At 37.9% G+C, this 23948-nt stretch overlaps 1 protein-coding gene across 14 annotated transcripts in view; it reads right to left on the bottom strand.

Moving 5' to 3' along the window:
• Nucleotides 1-23948, bottom strand: part of BRSK2 (BR serine/threonine kinase 2) — a 255960-nt gene that overhangs the window by 120000 nt on the left and 112012 nt on the right. For all 14 annotated transcript variants that reach the window (XM_039332151.1, XM_039332150.1, XM_039332144.1 and 11 more), the window contains exon 5: nucleotides 8084-8200. In XM_039332151.1, coding sequence (XP_039188085.1) covers nucleotides 8084-8200 — 117 coding nt within the window. The remainder of the gene's footprint in view (nucleotides 1-8083; nucleotides 8201-23948) is intronic.

Genomic DNA, 23948 nt, shown 5'->3' on the forward strand with positions numbered 1-23948 from the left:
TCTGAAATACTTAAATATATCATCTATAACTCACCTTCTCTCTTTTTTTTTAATTGAAAATTTTTACAGTTTTACAATAAAATAATCCCCCTCTCCCACCCCCCCTCCCACCCATCATCCTCCCCCCTTCTTCCCAGAGCTGAATACAGGGTTAATAAAAACTAAAAAAAACCCTTACAACTTAAATAAACATCAAACAATTATAAATACATTAAAAAACAACAACAAAATTTTAAATACTTTAACTCCAATATATAAAAACAAAACAAAACAATAGTTCTAATCATTACCTTAAACATAAATTATTCAAAAGCTAGACAATATTTTTTAATCTCATATTTGTGCTGTGTAAAATTCACCCATCTTTTCCACACCAAAAAATATTTCTCTTGTGATTGATCTTTCAAATAAGCTGAAATTTTTGCCATTTCAGATAAATAAGAAACTTTAAGAAACCATTCCTCTTTTTTATCTTCTTATCCTTTGTCGCCCATGCATGCTTACCTCTCTGCCATAGAGGTCAATATTTCCCTTTATGCTAGAAGGTGAAAGATTTATACAAGCTAAAGAGAAATCAGTTTCTGCAGCAGATTCTTCTTTCAAATGTTATCATGTACTCAATTTTGTATGAAAAAGTCAATTTTATGCTTGTAATATCAATATTCTAAATTGTAACTAATATTGATAGCATGTATCTTTTCTATATTGCCAATACCCCAAATTATCTAAACAATAGAATACTAATAGCTTTAATTAACACTGTACAAATATAATTGCGCTGAAACAACATAATGTATTGTATTACAATTTATAACAATATAATAAAAGAGGCAAAAAAAAACCCCTTCCTCATATGCTAAGGCTTCTGAAGACCAATTCGACATAATTAAATAATAAAAGACAATTAGATTTTCATTTTTTTCTTTGAAGACATTTCACTTCTCATCTAAGAAGCTTCTTCGGTTCTAAATCACCTATGTCTAGTTCAGCATACAATCAAATGTGAGCACCTCTTTTAAACCTAATATTTTACTATCATTCAAATTCATACATGTGGATGTTGTGTGTGCATGCATGCGTACATGTGAACTGTTTTATAAATAAGTAGAGTTAAGGATAGATAACAGCCTACATGACAGAAAAATATATGCCACATTCACAGATTCAGAGTAAACTAAATAAGGAAAGTTTTTGTACCTTGCCATCAGAAAGATGGAGATTAATATCCAGAAGAGAGAAGTCAAACTGATTGTAAAAGCATGTCCACACTATACTTTTTATGAGAGGTTAATAAATAATGGTCTGCTGCTATTAAACCCAGTGAGGCAGCTACCTCAAGAGCTGTGATAGTTAAGCCAAGCATCATAGGCTGTCCAATCATCAGTAATAAACTATGATTCTAGTCCCTTTGATACACATAGTGGAGGAAGACACATTATGTTTTATTTTCTGCTTCAAGCAGTAAAATGTCATGGACCAACCCTACATAGATGTGAACTTGTTAAATATATGAGGTTTTTTTAAAAAAAAAATATTTATAACAATTCCTAGTATAGAAGGGAGGAAGAGTTAATAGTTGAAAACACTTCTAAGTTATCTAAGGTAACACTGAATATAATATTCTTGATGATATTCCGAAGCAGGAACAGGCAGCCTACGGACCCCCATTCCCCATAAATTGCATCAACAAACATTGGCAGTAATCTACAAACTGTAATTTCCTTCAGTTTGCCAGTATAAACAAACAGGCAACAGGAATGTAATCCTTTCTTAGGCTTTACTGAAAGCTATTTCAAAATCTATTTCCCTGAAAATCTTAACCACTGCAGCCCAAACCAGCAGAACCTTGCCTATCCCTGTTTTAGAACCTGATGTAGATACTACCTCTCTATAGATTAAGAGAAGTAACAGTCCATTATTAGAATAGGGGTTCTAGTAAACTAAACTTGCACTAAACAGAGTCTGTTAACAGAAGAGGAAGCTCCCTTAGGATCACAGATTTCTCCTTTTAATAAACAGGGTGTCATGGTTCCGAAAGTAGAAGCTAGCAACAGAAAGCATCATAAAAGTGTCCTGCAATGGAGAAGTTGCTCCTGGACAAATGGAAGTGCTTCTCAGAATTAAATTGCCTCGATTTTTCTCTGCCTGGCAGGCAAGTGAGATAATAAAGAAATCTGAACTAATAAAAGCTGCATCATTTCAATTCCCCAGTTCCATTCACTCTCTGCTCTTTACTCATGGTTGTCCTTGGAGTTTGAAGGAAGGCAAGACTGGCCGAATTATCCCTCTGCTTCAGAAAATAATTTTCCGGTTTGCTAAGGCGGTCTTCTACCTCCCGATCAACCTTAAGTATAGAAGACTAAAGGTTTTGTCATATTTGTTTGTAGACAGAATCTTTTATAACTATTCCCCCTTCTCATAAAAGTGAGAGCAATAAAGAGTTCTTCTAATGGAAAATTTATTGCAATTGGAACCTCGTGTGCTGCCAGTTAGTGCATATTATATCAATCAAACAGTCCACAGCCAATCTATTGCTTACTATTACTATTCCTTGTTTTCCAAGATAGGTGGTCCATGACTTAGAGCTATTCATTTAGTGACTGTTCAAAAAAGTGACAAACATCTCACTTAATAATAGGAATTTTGGGCTCCATTGTGGTCATAAATCAAGGACTACCTGTACAAGGGAATCGAGCACTCAGTTTTTTAATACAAAACAATTATCAAAAACATTGGGCATATATGAAGAGGAAAATTCCTTAAGAATAGTGTCTATAGTTGGAACCAGAAAACAACTGTTTAGAAGACCTCACTTGAGTAAATTTTTAATTTTGGAAGTAAATTTGGTGGCTCTACCTATGGCATGCGTGCCACAGGCGGCACGCAGAGCTGTCTCTGGTGGCACGCGAGCTATTGCTGGGCCGAGCTGCTCCCTCCTCCTCTCTGCGCATGTGCTGTCTGGGAATAGGCGAGAAGCTATAAAAGGAGCAACTTCCTGCGGAAGCAGCATTTGCTGCAGACAGATTGAGAGCGAGCATGAGTCTGAGCGGACAGCGAGAGAGCACAAGCCGACAGCTCAGTGGCCACGCCCACTCGGTGGCCATGCCCACTCAGCACCCGGTGATGCATAAGTGGGTTTTGCATTGCAGTTTGGGCACTCGGTCTCTAAAAGGTATTAATAGATGGCATATTTGAAAGATTCCTGATTGTCATTAAAATAAATTTCCTCTAATTTCAATTCAGTTTCCAAATCTGTGTGTGAATTTTACACAACTCTGCATATATTAGCTTTTTAGAGAGCTCTTAAGATCTGGCTCTTCATCCAAGCATTTGGCTAAGATAAAAGCAAGCCCAGCAGGGGGAAGTCTATGGGATGTTGTGGTGGCTTGCTTGGGATATGTGTCACTGCTGTGGGGTTGGTTTATTTTATTAATTCTGCTTTCATTTAATATTATTGTGAGCCACCTAGGAATACTGTGTATAAGGCAGACAGCCATGAAAGCTCTAAATAATTCAATCAATTTTCTTAAAAGGTGTGGAAATTTCTATTCGGAGCTACTCCATTATTGGAGCTAGCAGGACTAATGCCATTTGAAAAGCTGAAATATTAATTATTATCACTGTCTCCAATAATCCCGGTAAAGTTGCACTACTAGGAAAAAGTGACAAAGAAATTATTGCAGTTAAGATCGTCGACATTTTCTGAACTGGCCTGCTTTTAGGCGGAGGGGGGCTGGATTCACCTTGAAGAGTAAAATTAATATAGTGGTTAGATTGAATTTCAGTGAAGGTAGCACTAATAACTGTGGACAAATCCTTAGCGCAGATCAAGAGCAGGGCATTACTTTGACAAAAAGTAGACTGGATTTCTAATATCACTTAGTCATAAGAAGAAATAATAGCGTCTGTTAAAAATGCAGACATAAAGGATAACAATGTCAAAATTGATATGACAAACTCTAACAATAATTTACTAAATGCCTTAGATGAAAACGATTCCATTCCAAATATATCTTTGCAGTGGCATTACATATCCCTCCTCTCTTACTAGGCCTAGCAGAAGGTCTCAGTGTCAATCATGCTGGGCCACATGCCAAGAGAATTAATGAAGCAGTGTAATAGCTCACACAGAGGCCCAATGATTGCACTTAACGTGTATCTGCAAACGAGGGTTTGCAAAGTTGCTGTTTTGTTTATGACACACATTTCTCTTCTGTTCCACTGATTTCTCTATTAGTGCACTTGAAGAAAGCAACATGAGCCTTGGTTTCTGCTCCAGGCACTAACAGCTGAATTCCAACACTGCTATTCGCTGTCTGAGATTTAGGAGGGCTGACATGCCAGCTACTGTATTATTGCTAAGTATTTCTCTGCAAATGTACAAGATATCTAAAATTGAAAAAGGGATCCCCCATAAATAAATAAGACAGGTAGTATAATTTTTACAGTTGGGATGCTGAAAAAGGACATTAATTTACAGCTGATCTAATATGAAATATGGCTTGCAGGAATAGGGATTTCTCCAAATGATGTTCAAGAGAGCTTTCCCCTCACTTAACAATATATGGATAGACTTAGATTACAGTTCTCAAAACAATAATTTATTAAATTTGTACGCCATCTGACTCTCAACCACTCCGGGCGGCTCTCAACAAAGTAATTACAATAAAATCAATAGTCATGAAAAAATAAGAAGAAAAAAGGGCAAGATTCCCACCCTTTGGTCAGCAGGTTGGAGAGGAGAAAGTCAAGGTTTTCTAGATGATAGCAAAAGTTTGATTTCTAAACAACAATCAAATAAATACAAACCACCAAACACCAGTGGAATGTAAGAAGCAGAATAAATAAAAGTAAATTTGCCTTTCGTTCACCAGCAATTTGATTAATTGTACTGGACTGCTGACCCAGAGGGGCCTTTGAGTAGAAGAAAAGGAGTGGCAAGAAGAAAGTCCACTTAACAGTCTTGTAAATCAATCATTTCCCCCAATAGCTTTAATTTCCACCCAACCTGAGAGACCTATTGTTTCTACATTATATACATCATAAAGGATATGCTGAATGCAAGGAAACCCTACAGCGGTGTTTCTCAACCCTGGGCAACTTTAACGTATGTGGACTTCAACTCTCAGAATTCCATGGTGAATTCTGGGACTTGAAGCCCATGTATTTTAAAGTGGCCAAGGTTGAGAAACACAGCTCTACAGTTTATGAACCCTGTCTATTACATGCTCTAAAGCAATGGTTCTCAACCTTTTTAATGCCGCGACCCCCAACCAGTCGTAAGTTGAGGACTTTCCCTGCCCGGGAGCGCCACGCATGCGTGGTGCAGCCCCCTGCACTGGCTGAGGCGTAGCTGTCAAGGGGCAGCAACGGCGCAGGGTGACCACCGGCTGGGCCACCAGCTGGCCCAGCCCAAGGGAGGTAAGGCACCCACCGGGCCCCACGTGCACCAGCAATCCTCCCTGCGCCCGTCGGCCTCCCACCTCCCACCCCTGGCCCTCTTTTACTTACATTTTTAGTAGTTGCTCAGCAGGGAGGGGTGGAAACTTCCAGACAGCTCACCTTTGCTGCAGACAACTTGCAGCATCGTTTGCAGAATAGGACTTTTGGCGGGCTCAGCAGGGCAGAGACAGGCTGGACAATTCCTATTGGCCTTTGAAAGCCAATAGAATTAGACTCTAATTAAGAGAGTCTATTCTATTGGCTTTCAAAAGCCAATAGAATAAAAGGGAGTAGCACAGCTAAGGAAAAGGGGAAAAAAATGGCGGACTGAGTTGTTTGGCGACCCCCGTGAAATGGTCGTTCGACCCCAAATGGGGTCGCAACCCACAGGTTGAGAACCGCTGCTCTAAAGCCTGGCTAGCACCTCTCTAGTGGCCACAAGTGTTCTTTTTTAATCTTCCTTTTTCAGTAACTGAGGATTGCCGGAGATGTGATGATGCAATCATATCAGCAGATGAAGCGGAAGGGCAATTTTCAACCCAGTTAAATCCTGCCGAAGAAAGGGTTTAAAGCTGAAAGTGGCTTACCCCACTTTATTTTACTTGGGGTTTTACTGTCACCCCTGCTGCTTTTTATCAGTTTTATCAAATTTCAAGGATCTGCTTTGAAGGGACTCTGAGGACTACATGTTGCCCATGCTCTAATGTGAAGGGCACATATGATCTGAAGGACCCTTTTTCCGTATTAATTCTCTTTATGACCTTCAAGGCTTCAATACTTGAAGTCTTTTGAACGCAACATAAATGAAAGTCAGTTTTCGTTGTGTTCTTCATATCAATATGCAGAGGTGGTTAACCGAAGCGTATTTCTACATTTGGGAATTGAGACCTTGTAATAGAACACACCCAAAGTCAGTGGCCATTCTTTCTCCCTTACTGCTCCCATCATAGCTGTGCCATATTCTCTAAGACTAAGTCAATGTTTTTCAACCTCGGAACTTTAAGATGTGTGAATTTCAACTCCCAGAATTCCATGGGGAGAGCTGGGGAATTCTGGGAATTGAGTCCAGAACTCTTAAAGTTGCTAAGGTTGAGAAACACTGCTCTAAGCTACCACCAATTACCGATCAACTAAGATCTCTTCCACCTCATCTAACAAAAATAATAAAGCCAATTGTTAATATCTTCTTTTCTTAGTAATCACACATACCCATTGGTACTTTTGAATTATTTGCACAGCAAATACATTAATCTAAATCCTTCTAGAAAGCACATAACAGGGGGAAGAATCATAGACGTTGCTTCCTGACAAATTTCAGAAATGTGATTCAGACAATGTCAGCTTTTCTCTGTCTGTCTTGCTACACATAATAAATGACAGAAGGAAAAAGCTGAAGTTTAAATAGCTTCCCTAATGAATGGGCAATTCAAGTGTGCATTAGTTAGCAGTATCCTACAAATCCAACTCCCAGATTCCACACTCCATTCCTGTTTCACAGACTTTCTTCCAATTTAGGAGCTTGCAGCTAAGAAAAGTAAATTGAAGGTCAGTAATGAAAATATGCTTTATTTATTGATAACCCAACTCAAGTCAAGATAATGAGCTGATATATCCAACTGACATCTCTCAGTTTCCCCAAATTTGTGACACGTGTCAATACTTTTCTTTGGCAAATGCTTCTTAAACCTACAGGATTGTTAACAGTCACCAATGCTGTTATTTATTCTCTCCAGTAGGTGGTGGCAGCATATAGAAGGTTCCATAAATAGAAAAACCAAACACCATTAAATAGAAACCTGCCACTGAATCTCTAAAACAGTCTGAACACTTAGAAAAACATTATTTTTTAATCTGGGGACATTTTACCAGCATATTTAACAGTTCCACTTTCCAAGTGTAGGTGTTTTTATGAGGATGTTTTCAAGAGCAAAACTGCATGTTTTTAAAAGTTAACGTATACTATATCTTTAATATAAAAGGGAAAGGTTTACTTAAAAAGAAAACTTCTATGATATTAGTCCTATCCTATCCTATCCTATCCTATCCTATCCTATCCTATCCTATCCTATCCTATCCTATCCTATCAGGAAAAAAAAGTAAAAGATGAGCAGCTATATAAATGTTTTAAATAAATGAATCATCTGTTTAGTTTTATATGTCATTTAGCTTTCCTTTGGGAGACACCCAGAGTTGGTTAAAAGATGGCGGCTATATAAATATTTTAAATAAATAATTGAAACCACGTATCTGCAGAGAAGGTGCAATGGAAGAACGCCAAGGACACATCGTAAGTCCTCCTCATTCAGCACTGTTGTAATTTTCAATAGTTATTGAATGAAAGCTTGTGAGTCAAGGACTAACTGTATTTTCCATAGGAGGAAAAAAAAGTTCCTGAAGAGTTAATGTACTCATTACAATCTCTTGTTGGTTCATGCTACAGATATATTGTCTGGTTCAGAATCTGATTTCCTCTATTGGTCAATCAGAGGCTTCTTGAAAACACTGTACATTATGGCCCTTTTTTTTTTGGGTTACTTCCTAACATATACGTATTCTACAATTGATTGGCTAAATGCTTTGTGGCCTCATCATTTTGGGATATGATTCCAGCTTATTGATTTAAGCTCTTAATATAACTTACCCACAGCTTGTTTCAAGTAAACTGTCCCCAACTTGCAATGATGCCATCCCAAAGTCTGCTATTCGGATGTTGTTCTTTTCATCCAGTAGTAGGTTTTCTGGTTTTAAATCCCTGTGGCTGTGAAGAGGGGAACAAAAAGATGTTAATTCAAAGCAATTGCTTCTCTTTGCATACAGTAAAGTATCACAGCTCATTTCCTTTCAAAATAAGCCATTACTAATTGCAATTACATTTGTCCATTTTGAAAAATTAGGGAAGTCATGCTATTTTTAAATTTTAAAGAGTGCAAAATACTAATTTGTGATTTTGAAGAAGCAGTTGCTCTTATTGATGGGAAAAGTGTCTAATGGAAGTAAAAGAAATCAACTTTTTTTAAAGAAGTATCTTTCTCTTTTTGCTCCCTTGTTTGTTTGGAATAATAATGAGTTTTTAATTAAATCAGTCTCAAATTTGTTATAGCAGAAACATTGGGGAGAATTTGTAATTCAGATATTTCATAAAAGTTGATTAAACATATTGAGCCTTTTCATTTGGCAGCCTGAGTCTAAACAAAAAAATAAATGAGAAATTGAGAAAGTTGGACTGAATACTTCATCTCATCTCTATTTATCTTGTTCTACACAAACTATCTGTTCTGGTTTCAACCACTCAAGTCAGTTAGGTCCTCCTTCTATTAATTAAAAAGGAGAAGCTAAAAAAGATGGTGCCCCCCTCTGCAATAGCAATTAGACTTATATACCACTTCATAGTGCTTTATAGCCCTCTCTAAGCAATCTGGGCCCTCCTTTTACTGATCTCAGAAGGATGGAAGGCTAAGTCAACCTTGAGCAGGTGAGAATTGAACTGCTGGCAGTTGGCAGATTTAGCCTGCTGTGCTGCATTCTAATTACTGTGCCACCATGGCTCATTACTGCTCCCTACTGAGCAATGCTTACTGCTCCCCCTCCCCCAGCATTTATGTATTCTGTAATCATTCAAATGAGATAATAAACACTAAGTTGTTATTTAAAATGAATCATGAATGGGTACTTTTGTTTCAAAGCTTGCTTTTGTAGAAGGACTGTTCAATGTTCTCTCCCTTCGCAACTTTGGAATAATCTAGATATTATTGGTTTGCTCTATTTCTCCTAGTTTGGTTTTCTCTATTTATTAAATGATTGATATCCCATCCTGTTTAAAAGACTCTGGACAACTGTCAGTCCTCACAACAGACTACTCAAATAGAACAGTAAGCAAATGAAACGTTGGATAAAATTTGAATACTTAAAATTAAATAGATTTAAGCACTGAGTTAGAATTAAAAATTAAAATTACAGACTAAGTATATCTGGGAAAACATGGTCCAGAAGTCAGCAATGTAAGCCTCAAATACTTTTCACTACTTTCATGAATACTAATTTCTGGAGGAAGATTTTTCCACAAGGATGGGTTGACTACTGAGGACTACTAAATCTCAGCTGCCAACTTTTTAACCTATGGGAGGGGATATCCATAGCATACTCAGCTTGATTGAACACAAAGACAGGTAGATTCTCCCTGGAGAAAATAGTTCCAAAGGTAGTAGAGAGTCGGGCCATTTGGAGTCTGTTGTGTTCATAATATACGTAGCTACCAGTGCTTAAGCAACTCTTATCTGCCTACATTCAGGCAGTCATTCTATACCAATTGAAGTTTCCAAGTGGAGCCCAGATAGACTCCAGATCCTCCTTCATTACTATTGAGAACTATTTGCTTAGAAAGGGGTAGAACCAATCCAAAACAGGGGCACCCACCAGCAACTCTTGCAGGCACTTTAGGAACTGGTGGTACCGAACACCACTGAGGAGATCTAGGAGAAGCATGACAAAACTCATGCACAAGAACCAAACATATGATTTCCATAGCTCACTAAGCCTGGCTGAAACAGATAATTTACTTCAGTTATGACACTCTGCAACTGACGCTCCAGCATGGTCTCCACAATCTTCTTTTAAAAGTAATGATTAAGATTATGTGGAAATTATTCAACATGGTAGGAATGAGGGATGGTTTATTCAGAAGTGGCATATTTTATTCAGAATAGAGCTCAATTCAATCCTAACAATGAAACACTATTAGTCACCCTGTAAGAAATTCCCAAGAAGTCCTTGCTTGAGTCTTCCTGCTGACATGAGAGAATTATGTCTGCTTAGAGAGCAGTTCTGTCTCTTTATATATAAGCATCTTTTGTATTTTCTCCTTATTATTTCTTTGTGGACCACAAATTATATTTGGAAAAGGGAGGAGGAAGAAGATGAATTAACACTTTACTGTAGAAGCAGGAGAATAGATAATGGAGACTACAAGAACAAATGAGTGACCATCACTTTAGATACATGCCAGTTTAATGCATTTAAAGTTTTGCACTGGTATAATACTAAAACAGAGGACATGGGAACAATTTTCTCCAGACTAAGATTGCAATATACTAATTTCCAGATGTTATCACAGCAGAAAGCACAATTTGGGTGTGTAATGCAGGTATCTAGGTTATTTGTTTATCTGAAATGCTATAAGGTAAGTTCAGCTTGATACAAGATGTAATGGTCTCAATCCCCATGTATTGAGCATCTGAGCTGTCAGCAGAGAGGCATGCAGAGCAATGACTATAAGCCATAGGTCCAGCAGCTTGGATAATCTAATTAAAATGCAATCCTCCCAAATCTCACCTTGTATCAAAGAAAGCAAAAAACTAATGGAGCAATACATGAACTTTATTTGGTTCATTTCCAGCTGATCCCTCTGATTCTATGTTTTACATGATCAGTGTCACCTTACTCTGCAGGTGAATGGAGGACATAATGCCCTTTTAATGTTCTACAGGCTGAAATACTCCAGAGCCCTTCTCCATATTGGCTGAAAACATGATTAAATAAGGCAGCGACTTGAGTGAACAAGAAGCCAAAATGCTTCATGCAGAGCATACATGCCAAGAAAGAAGATTGAAAAGGAAAAGTGAAGCATAAAACAAATAAGAAAGCCTATTTCAGCCTTATCTAGAGTGCAGTTAATAATATGCATCCCACTTCCATAAATACTAAAGTAAAGAATACTTTATAAATTCAAAACGAAGCATGGGTTTCAAAGGAGATTTACATATATGTAATATACTATATATATTTAGTCTGTGTGGAGGAAATGTATGAGAAAGCAGTTGGAAGGGAAAGAAGGTCTACTTTTTTCAGCCTTTTCAGCCACTAGAAGTCAGGTAAAAATCCAAAGGGAGCACAAATTCTATTTTGACCTTACCCAACAGTTGCTTCGTTGACAAATAAAAATTAAACAGCTTCTAGACAGTCCTTATTTCTAATACATGATGATCCTTAGCCTATATAGCAATAATTTAAGCTTTCTGTAGGCTCTATTACAAAGCTAAAGCATTCATCTCTTCCTCATGCTTCCTTCCCATTCTGCTTTCAACAAAGATGACCATTTCCCATCTCTTCAGCTTTGCTGCCATCTTACTTTTATCTATAGAAACATCTTTCTGTTATCTGTGGGGCTATCACAATTCAAAGACTCTGCTTGCCCAACATGGAAAAATTGGATTCTTGGCATAGTTCAAAAAGGATAAACCATCTTGAAGTCAATGTACACATTTCTGCAGAATATTGAGACTTGAGAAACAGAAAAAAATCTGGAATGCATGTGCATTAACAGTTTGTTTGGTACAGCTGCAATCATGCTGTTTCTAAGCATTGTTTGATAATTTGAGACTATCTAAAGCTTATTGCTCAAAACTGAAATGATCTTTTTCCAAAATTTATATATGTAAACAGAGAGTACCCTAGAACTTAAAATTTGCAGAATCGTGATTAGCTATTTTTGTTCCACTGCTATAGCTTCCTAACATACAGTTTTTCAATAATGTCTTTCCTTTTAATGGGAAAGATGCAAATAAAGCTCTCATTCGTTGCCCTCACATAGAAACCCTTATACAAAATTACTATGTATGCAACTTGCATAGCCCAGTAGACATAGCCTCAGGCAATGGAAGAGGAAGAGGCGCGGTAATTGTCATTTATCAATATTCATGCAAAATCCGGAATGGCCCTCTCAAAATACTTCTCCAATAACCACTCATAGCCAAAGCAAAAATAAGATGAAAACGTTACTAGAGGGAAATTCTTCTCAATCTTCTTCTCCTTTGTAAAAGCATTAGCGTTATTCGTTATTACTGAAGCTTAATAAAATTTGGATGTTGTTTTTCCACTAATCTTATTTTCATTTGTTAATGTTAGTATTGTAAAACCAAAAAGGAAAAAAAAACTACACAGAATCAGAAATTAGCCCAATCTCATTCTTGTTTGGAGATTTCACAAATAGCCAATCCAGATTCCCTTAATTGTTCTTCCTGCTGTTCTTTCCAGTCTTCTCGCACTGGATGGGATGTTACTTTTTCATTTGGAAACTGTTTTAAAAACAAAGTCTAAAATTGGGGCTTTGCATTATGATTCTCCACAGACTTTAATACCTTTTTCAATGCACTGTTAGTTTGGCTATCTACAATATGGTAGCAAAAATCCAGATGACCAATAGATGGCAAGAAGGCCACTTATTTAAATTAAGAAGTCCAGACATGGAAACTTTTTCTATATTATTTTCAGAAATGCAAAAAAAAAAAAAATATTAGTTCTGTGATTCCAAGTATTCTGCACTGTAGCTAGCACTTACTTAAGACTTTACCTTTAAGAATGAGCACTGATTTTTTTTTTAAAAATTAGCTTCAGATTAAATGTATGATAGAGATTTCCTAATGGGTAAGTAATAACTATTTCAATATTCTCATGTAATCTCACTTTAAGTAAATACAAATATTTTCCAAAATGGGCTTCAGCTTCTACTAAGTCCTTATGTTGTTAGATGTTTCAAACTAAATCACAAAACATGCATCATTCAGAATAACTCTGTGCTAGTAAAATATATTCTGCTTTGATTCTCTGTGGCTATTTGAAAGACTTAAGATGCTGTCAAATGACTTATTCAATAATTCAATATTCAATAATCCTGCCTCATTCATGGACTTTTACAGGGATTCAGGCAATATTATCTTTCATTTCTAATGCCCCCAGCTTTTCCCATTACTCTTCTATTATTTTTTTCACAGAAAATCCCTTAAGGAGGATTTTGAGTGAAACTACTAGAAGCCCTCTATTTAGAAATATCCTTAGTTATACATTCTGCAAAGTGCTCATATAAATTTACTATTTAATGATAAATTTGATGTAATTGCTTCTGCCTTATTGTTTGAATGAGATTCAGTGATGCCTAAGATATATTTGTCATTAAGATTTCCAATTTTTTCCTGTTTGTTTCCCATGTTCAGCATACTGGTGTAGAAGAATCCGAGATTATGACTGGTTATACCCATTGGCTTCATTGATATAGTTTTGCCTCCACTCTTGAGCTTTTGCCTTTGTCCCAATGTTGTTGCTCCCAGTCCTTATCAGCATATTTAGTGCTGAGCTACTGCCACTCTATCCCTTTTGCAGTTGTGTAAGACTTTCCTTGTGAGAATGGTGAGGTGCCTGCTGAACATGTTCTTCTCAGTCTTTGTGAAATGCAACCACTCTATTGCCCAAAGTTTTCCTTGTAGGTAGTTCATTGTTGGGAGCCTAGAAAAGCAGTTAATTTCTAGTGAAGTAGAACTGATTAATTGGCATTTTTCTATTTTGATTGTTAGCCAAAATAAGGGAAAATGTTGGTTCTCTGATCTACATAGCATCCAGATCTCCAAAATGATCTGAAATGGTCAGAATAGTGGAAAATGATCATAACAATATGGAATATGTGGAGTTTAAATTAGAATTGAGAGTGTTTCAAGATAGAAAGATTGGTCATCTGGATATATTTTACTATACTTGTACCAGAACTTTGATTTATTTGACTTAATAATGAATTACAAATTCAACTTGAAGGCTAATTTGTTTTCTTTCAAATCTTTTACTACCAAGTTATCCGTGAATATATGCTAAAATCAAAGGTATTTGACACAAAGAATTTCTAAAGAAATGCTTTTAGAAACTCAAACAGGATTACATAGGTCATCAGTAAATAAACAGGCAAAGAGAAATAAAAAAATAACTGAAAGGAATTACTCATTTGTTTGTTTTTGTGCCTACTGTTGGAAATGATGGAAGAAGAGGAATCTAGCATGTGATTAAACATAACTATCAATCTGTTTTATATGTGGGCAACAAGCATCCATGCTCCATCGTTAGCCATTGGAGAAACCTTCATTTTCAGTACGGTCATGACTGGATAACCTGGCTGATTAGACAATTTGTCATTTTGCTATCCCCTGACAGGATAAGGTCAGGCTTCATCATTTAAAAACATGCATTACACTCCTTTTTTTCACCCTAGAAAACTAATACTGTTCCTGTACTCCACATTTCTTTAAAATATTTGATAAAAAATCTCTTATAAGCATCACCCTCTTGGGAACTACAAAGAGCAAAAGAGATAGAATAAGGCTAGTAGTTAAATAGTAGTTTGCCTCACAAATCCAAGCTTCCCAGGCCATTAATTCTAGGTTGATGAGAAACCACAGCAAATCATAGCAGTGGAGTTCCATCTTAGCTCTGGATACCACTCTTGAGTCATCCAAATGCTTACTGTGTCAGGGACTCTAGCAAAATGATGTCTTTCAGTCTCAAGTTCCAAACTCATTTCACATGATTACACCAAAGGAGAATAAACTAAAGAATGTATACTTCACTGTATATCACTGTAACCACAATTCTTTTTGAAAAGTACAACAGTACACTGATGTGATTAGTAGTTTAATATTTCCAAAAGTGAGGATAGTGGGATTTCAACTAAATAGTACCATCACAGAAAAAAAAAACCTTGAATATCCTTCATTATCATAACATCCATTGTATAGAACTCACCTAGTCAGTGGTCCAGCCTACATCAAGCAACCAATTATCACCAATTAAGGTAAAACAGTCTCAGTCATATTAGGAATAACTTGCAATTTGGCCATACAGATTGGTAATAAAAATATTTAATCTCAAACCAACAGTGATCAAAGATATTCACTGTATTAAAAGTAATGTTTCAGATTGGACCCTCTAGCTGTTATTGATTTCTGTCAATTGTCCCTTGTGCTCTGGTGAGTGTATCTACGCTACTTGCTTATTTTCTCTGAATATAATTTTTAGTCTACCCAATATCTAATCATCATTTTTCCCCCTCTGGGCTTTGGTATATTTGCAATTTATTGCAACTCAAAACATGGCTGATGGTGGTTCACAAACCATGTACAGCCTTAGACTGTAATTTACCTCTAATGACTCTCTTATTAAAACCAACTCCCAGTTTACATTTGAAAAGGACTCACAGAATATCAATAATAATAACAATTACATGGAGAGCCATACTAAAAAACCTTGTATGGCACTTCAAACATCTGCACATTAACAAAATTTCCATCTGACAGTTACAAAAGACCACACTGCATGGATCTGCATACATTATAACATCCTAGATTCTCAGGAAGAACTGGATGCAAATGAAGGCCAATACCAGCTAAAGATCTGGCAGCTATGATTTCATGTTGTTGTGTATATAATAATTGACATATATACTATGTCAGTACATTACAGCATCCTAGGTTCTAGGGAAGAACCTGATGCATAAGAAGGCCAACACAGGTTAAACAACCGGCAGCTGTGACTTCCTTTTGTGTGTGTATATATAATGTTATTGTTGTTAATTGCGAAGTCGTGTCCGACCCATCGCGACCCCATGGACAACGTTCCTCCAGGTCTTCCTATCCTCTACCATCTTCTGGAGTCCATTTAAATTCACACCTACTGCTTCAGTGACTCCATCCAGCCATCTCATTCTCTGTCGTCCCCTTCTTCTATTGCCCTCAATCTTTCCCAGCATTAGGCCCTTCTCCAGTGAGTCCTTCCTTCTCATTAGGTGGCCAAAGTATTTGAGTTTCAACTTCAGGATCTGGCCTTCTAAAGAGCAGTCAGGGTTGATCTCTTCTAGGACTGACCGGTTTGAACGCCTTGCAGTCCAAGGGACTCGCAGGAGTCTTCTCCAGCACCATAGTTCAAAGGCCTCAATTCTTTGGCGCTCAGCCTTTCTTATGGTCCAACTTTCACAGCCATACATTGCAACTGGGAAAACCATGGCCTGGACTATACGCACTTTTGTTGGCAGGGTGATGTCTCTGCTTTTTAGAATGCTGTCTAGATTTGCCATAGCTTTCCTCCCCAGGAGCAAGCGTCTTTTAATTTCTTGGCTGCAGTCCCCATCTGAGGTGATCTTTGAGCCCAGAAAAATAAAATCTGTCACTACCTCCATTTCTTCCCCATCTATTTGCCAGGAATTGAGAGGATGCCATGATTTTGGTTTTCTTAATGTTGAGTTTCAAGCCAACTTTTGCACTCTCCTTCTTCACCCGCATCAAGAGGCTCTTTAGTTCCTCTTCACTTTCTGTCATTAGAGTGGTATCATCTGCATATCTTAGGTTGTTGATATTTCTCCCGGCAATCTTAATTCCAACTTTTGATTCATCTAGCCCTGCCTTTCTCATGATGTGCTCTGCATATAAGTTAAATAGGCAGGGCGACAGTATACAGCCTTGCCGGACTCCTTTTCCAATTTTGAACCAATCCGTGGTTCCGTGTTCGGTTCTCACTGTTGCTTCTTGACCCGCATATAGGTTTCTCAAGAGACAAATGAGATGGTCTGGTACTCCCATCTCTTTAAGAACTTGCCACAATTTGTTGTGATCCACACAATCAAAGGCTTTTGCATAGTCAATGAAGCAGAAGTAGATGTTTTTCTGGAACTCCCTAGCTTTCTCCATGATCCAGCGTATGTTGGCAATTTGATCTCTAGTTCCTCTGCCTCTTCGAAATCCTGCCTGTACTTCTGGTAGTTCTCGATCCACATACTGCTGGAGTCTAGCTTGTAGGATTTTAAGCATAACTTTACTAGCATGTGAAATGAGTGCAATGGTGCGATAGTTTGAACATTCTTTGGCATTGCCTTTCTTTGGAATTGGAATGTAAACTGACCTTTTCCAATCCTGTGGCCACTGTTGAGTTTTCCAAATTTGCTGGCAAATTGAGTGTAGCACTTTTACTGCATCGTCTTTTAAGATTTTGAATAGCTCAGCTGGAATACTGTCACCTCCACTAGCTTTGTTGTTGCTCAGATTTTCTAAGGCCCATTTCACTTCACATTCTAGGATGTCTGGTTCGAGGTCAGTGACCATCTCATTGTGGTTATCTGGGATGTTAAGCTCATTCTTGTATAGTTCTTCTGTGTAGTTTTGCCATCTCTTCTTAATCTCTTTTGCCTCTGTTAGGTCTCTGCCATTTTGGTCCTTTATCATGCCCATCTTTGCATGAAACGTTCCCTTCATATCTCCAATTTTCTTGAAGAGATCTCTGGTCCTCCCTATTCTGTTGTTTTCTTCTATTTCTTTGCACTGTTCATTTAAGAAGGCATTCTTATCTCTTCTAGCTACTCTCTGGAATTCTGCATTCAATTGGGTGTATCTTTCTCTTTCTCCTTTGCCTTTCGCTTCCCTTCTTTCCTCAGCTATTTGCAAAGCTTCCTCAGAAAGCCATTTTGCTTTCTTGCATTTCTTTTTCTTTGGGATGGTTTTAGTTGCTACCTCTTGTACAATGTTGCGAACTTCCATCCATAGTTCTTCAGGCACTCTGTCTATCAGATCCAGTTTCTTAAATCTATTTGTCACCTCTACTGTATATTCATCAGGAATATGATTTAGTTCATACCTGAGTGGCCTAGTGCTTTTCTCTACTTTTTTTCAATTTAAGCCTAAATTTTGCAACGAGAAGCTCATGATCTGAGCCACAGTCAGCTCCTGGTCTTGTTTTTACTGACTGTATAGAGCTTCTCCATCTTTGGCTGCAGAGCACATAGTCAATCTGATTTCTATGTTGACCGTCTGGTGATGTCCATGTGTAGAGCCGTCTCTTGGGTTGTTGGAAAAGAGTGTTTGTTATGACCATCGTATTCTCTTGACAAAATTCTATTAGCCTGTGCCCTGCTTCATTTTGTACTCCAAGGCCAAACTTGCCTGTTATTCCGGTTATCTTTTGGCTTCCTACCTTAGCATTCCAATCCCCCATGATGATAAGGACATCATTTTTTGGTGTTAATTCTATAAGGTGCTGTAGGGCTTCATAGAACCGGTCAATTTCATCCTCTTCAGCACCAGTGGTTGGGGCATAGATTTGGACTACTGTGATATTGAATGGTTTGCCTTGGATTCGAATTGGATCATTCTGTCATTTTGGGGATTGTATCCCAGTATTGCTTTTCCTATTCTTTTATTGACTATGAAGGCTACTCCATTTCTTCTGAGGGATTCTTGCCCACAGTAGTATACCTGATGGTCATCTGAATTAAATTCACCCATTCCTGTCCATTTAAGTTCGCTGATTCCTAAGATGTCAATGTTCAGTCTTGTCATCTCTTTTTTGACTACGTCTAGCTTGCCTTGATTCATGGATCTTACATTCCAGGTTCCTATGGAGAAAAAATCTTTACAGCATCGGACTTTCCTTTCACCACCAGATATATCCACAGCTGAGCGTCCTTTCGGCTTTGGCCCAGTCGCTTCATTCTTTCTGGCGCTACTAGTACTAGCCCTCTGCTCTTCCCCAGTAGCATATTGGACACCTTCCAACCTGAGGGGCTCATCTTCCAGCGTCATATCTTTTTTCCTTTTAGTACTGTCCATGGGGTTTTCATGGCAAAGAAGGGGGTATATATAATAATAATCAATAAATAATTAAAGACCAAAAAAATCAAGGAAACACTGGCAATAATAAACAGCAAATAACAGGCATAGTCAAGAAAATCAGCAGATATGAAGCTTAAATTGCACACTACAAAAAAACCTTGTAATTTCAGCCAAATCAGAAACATTTCTACCAATCTATCATTGGTGAGACTGTAATGAATCAGTCAACACTTGACAAAGAAGCAACAATGCAATTCTAAATGTAGATATGGAACTACCGAAATAAATACAACAAGAATGCAGCTTGACTAAAAAAGGTAGCTAAGAATTAAAAAAACAGAAGGTGAAATGAGAACTTGTAATAACAGTAGAAATGGTGCCAAGCAAGTTCAAGAATTGGGACAGCATGGTTTTTGCTTGAAACATTTGACTGGTCTACACCCACTCATTGCCAGTTTTATGACATATTGCAAGAAGGTGAAATTGAAGAGTGGCTAACATCTGGCAAAACGTATTTGATAATAAAAGGTCCAACAAAAGGGACAGCATCAGACAACTATAGGCCAATTACTTGCTTACCAACAACTTTCACATTACTGACTAATGTGGTAATTGATGCAGTCCAACATCCACTTAAAAACAAGCCCTTTCTACATGAACATAACGGAAAGCACCCAAACATCAGAAGAACAGAATATCAGCTTCTAATTGACAAGATGATTATGGAAAACTGCAAGAGAAAGAAGATCAACTTGAGTGGATTGATTACAAGGAGGCATTTGCCTCTCTGCTACATGATTGGATAATCAATTACCTAAAACTAACAGGAGTCCATAGAAATATCAGAAACCTTGTGCAAAGATAAATGGCATGATGGAAGACACTGTCACTGGTCAATGTTGACAGAGTGGAAAAGGTTAATATCAAGAGAGAAATATTTCAAGCAGACTCACTATCACCATTACTATTTGCCATTGCATTGATTCCTCTGTCAACAATACTGAACAAGTCAGGCATGGCTATCAAATGTCAAAAACATCTGGCAGGCAATCCCACCTTCTTTCCACAATCTGAAGTATGGAGAATACCATCTAAAATAGAATTATTGCTCATCATTCTCCATAGTTACAGCCAGGGTATTGCAATGGAGTTTGGACAGGACAAATGTGTCACCATCAAACAGGGAAAACTAGTGAAAGCTGAAGGAATCAAGATGCCCTAAAGAAACAACAAGAGTTCTGGATGAAGATAACAACAAAACAACAACAATAATAATAATAATAATAATAATAATAATAATAATAATAGTCATCATCCCCCAGTGAGGCACTACCTTGACGTGGTTGTGGGGCTTGTGTACTCTGAGGAAGATGAGAGCTATGCCAGAGGTTCAACCATACTGGACAGGTCTCATCAGAGGAGTCAGACAAAGAGTGTCTCTCCCATAAAAAATATGGTGAGACGTAAATTTCAGAATGCCATACCGGCTCGGACGTCGCCCGGGTTAACAAGGTCCGCGCTAGATATTGGAGTTCCTGGATATCTGGTGAAAAATGGGTTACAGGACTCAGGACTGTTGGCTGAGCAACCAGGGCCAGCAGCTGCAGAACTACTGGAAGAAAAGGTGTTTACCCGTCGCAGATACACAGTGATGGAAAACAAAGAAATAATGATCTGTTACTACAAATCAAGTCCAACAAGAACAGGATATCTAAAATGAATGCACCAGTTCTGGAAAGAACAACATCCAGAATCAGAAATAACAGAACAGAGACTAGCAGATCAACGCCGATTTATAACACGAAATAAAGTATTCACAGAAACAGAATTGGATGAACTGCAAAGAAGTAATTCAGAATGTAGAGGCAAACCAGGGGGAGTTGACAGTGAAGGAATCCAGCAGAGATATACAACTGTTCTCATTTGGAAACCAGGCACCTCTTCCTCAGGAAGAACAAAACCCTCTAACTAAAGAAATAAAAGAATTGAAACAAAGAATAACTGAGCATCTAGAACAGCACAAAAACAACAGAATAAGGCTACCTGCATTGAAGCTTGTTCCAAAGAAACAGCTAGCACAAGCATTAAAAGATGCAAATACTGCAATAGCAAGTATAAGCACCAATTCACTGCAAGAAACAAACCAACTAATGTACAGCACAGCTGCAGTTATAACAGAATACCTGGGATGCAAAATCAACAAAGAAGAAAAACAAACAAACAGTGCACCAGAAAAATGGAAAGTTAGACTAGAAAATAAGATCAGCAAGTTAAGATCACATGCAAGCAAGCTAGAACAGATGAAAGAAAAGAAGCTGAAGAACAAGAAGACCAAAGAATACCTAATCAAGAAATACCACTTAGAAACAAGGAAGATCAAGGAAGCACTGGAAATAATAAAGCAACAAATAACAGATATAGCCAGGAGAATCAGTAGATATGAAGCTTGAATTGCAAACTATAGGCAGAACCTCCAATTTCAATCCAATCAGAAACATTTCTACCAATCCATCAATGGAGAAACTGCAAGGAATCAGTCAGTACCTGACAAGGAAGAAACAGTGCAGTTCTGGAAGCAGATATGGGATAACCCAAAGAAATACAACAAGGATGTGGCTTGGTTAAAAGAGGTGGATGCAAATAAAACAGAAGTTGAAATGAAAGAACTAGTAATAACAACAAAAATGGTAGAAAAAAGAGCAAAGAAAATCAAAAATTGGTCAGCACCAGGTGAAGATGAACTGCATGGGTTTTGGTTGAAACATCTAACTGTTATACACCCACTCATTGCCAAACAGTTCAACAATATACTACAAGGAGGAGAAAATGAAAAGTGGCTAACAACTGGGAAAACCTACCTAATAATAAAAAATCCAGCAAAAGGGGCAACACCAGGTAACTACAGGCCAATTACCTGCTTACCAACAACTTTCAAATTACTAACTGGTGTGGTAGCTGATGCAGTACAATAGCATCTAGTTGAAAACAATCTCTTTCCACCTGAGCAGAAAGGAAACCGCCCAATAGCAGAGGAACAAAAGATCAACTCCTAATAGACAAAATGATCTTGGAAAACTGCAAGAGAAGGAAGACCAACCTGAATGTGGCATGGATTGACTACAAAAAGGCATTTGACTCTCTGCCACATGATTGGATAATAAAGTGCCTAGAAATAACAGGAGTCAGTAGAAACATCAGAAAATTTGTGCAAAGATCGATGGCACAATGGAAGACACAGTTGCAGATCAATGGTGAGAAGCTGGGAGAGGTTAATATCAAGAGAGGAATATTTCAAGGAGATTCATTATCACCATTACTATTTGTTATTGCACTGTTTCCTCTGTCAACAATACTGAATAACTCAGGACATGGCTATCAAACATCAAAAACATCTGCTAGACTATCCCACCTCCTTTACATGGATGATCTGAAGCTGTATGGAAAAACATCATCTGAAATAGAATCGCTGCTCAACACTGTCCGTATATATAGCCAAGATATTGTAATGGAATTTGGCTTGGACAAATGTGCCACACTTACTATCAAACAAGGAAAAATAATGAAAACTGAAGGAATCAAGATGCCCCACGAAAATAACATTAAGAGTCTGGATGAGGAAGAGTACTACAAATACTTGGGTATCCTTCAAGCTGACAATATCAAGCACACTGAAGTCAAGAAAAAGATTAGAGGTGAATACATCAAGAGAGTGAAGAAGATCTTAAAGTCCAAAATCAATGGAGGAAATACCATAAAGGCAATCAACACCTGGGCAATCCCAGTCATTAGGTACACAGCTGGAATAGTGGACTGGACTCAAGCAGAACTAAAAGCAATGGATAGGCAGACCAGAAAAATAATGACAATGAATCATGCCCTTCATCCACGCAGTGACATTGATAGACTTTATCTACCAAGGCAAATAGGTGGGCGTGGAATGCTACAAGTACATCAGATGGTTGAAGAAGAAAAAATGGCTTTGGAAGAATATCTGAAGAACAATGATGAAGATGCACTGAAATTAGTATATCAGGAAGGCTTACTAACTACTGGAGAGACCAAACTGGCCTACAAGAAAGACCAAATGAAGAACAGAATAGAGGCATGGGAAGACAAAGCACTACATGGCCAATACATGAAAAAAATAGCTGGGAAAGCAGATAATAATAAAACCTGGCAATGGCTAAGAGCAGGAAAATTGAAGAAAGAGACCGAGGGACTAATTCTGGCTGCACAAGACCAAGCCTTAAGGACAAATGCATACAAAGTCAAAATTGAGAAGACAGCAACAGACAGTAAGTGCCGCCTATGCAAAGAAGCTGAAGAAACAGTGGACCACTTGGTAAGCTGTTGCAAGAAGATTGCACAAACTGATTACAAGCAGCGGCATGACAAAGTAGCAACAATGGTGCATTGGAAGATCTGCAAAAAATATCATTTGCCTGTAAGCAAAAACTGGTGGGATCATAAAATAGAGAAAGTCATAGAAAATGATAAAATTAAACTGCTCTGGGACTTCAGAATTCAAACAGACAAGCACCTGCAACATAACACCCCAGACTTAACAATTGTCGATAAGAAAGACAAAAAAGTCTGGATAGTGGACGTGGCAGTGCCTGGAGACAGCAGAATAGAAGAGAAAGAACTGGAGAAGATAACAAAATACAAAGACCTACAAATAGAAATAGAAAGACTGTGGCAAAAGCAAGCAAGGGTAGTACCAATAGTCATAGGCTCCTTGGGTGCAATCCCAAAACAACTGGAGCACCACTTGAACACCATTGGCATTGACAAATTCGCTATTAGTCAATTGCAAAAGGTGGCCTTATTAGGAACTGCTTCCATCCTGCGACGATATCTGTAATACCATCAAACATCCACATCTGCCTATCCCAGGTCCTGGGTAAGGACTCGATAGGTAGACAAAATGCCAAATCCAGTCTGAACATCTGGCTGACTGTGCGATGATCGATAATAATAATAAAGTTGGAAGGGACCTTGGAGGTCATCTAGTCCAACCCCCTGCTCAGGCAGGAAACCCTACACCATTTCGGACAAATGGCTGTCCAGTCTCTTCTTAAAAACTTCCAGTGTTGGAGC

The sequence above is a fragment of the Crotalus tigris genome, unplaced genomic scaffold (genome assembly GCF_016545835.1).
Source record: "Crotalus tigris isolate CLP2741 ecotype Arizona unplaced genomic scaffold, ASM1654583v1 scf7180000024450.1299024, whole genome shotgun sequence".
In the NCBI taxonomy this organism is placed as follows: Eukaryota; Metazoa; Chordata; class Lepidosauria; order Squamata; family Viperidae; genus Crotalus; species Crotalus tigris.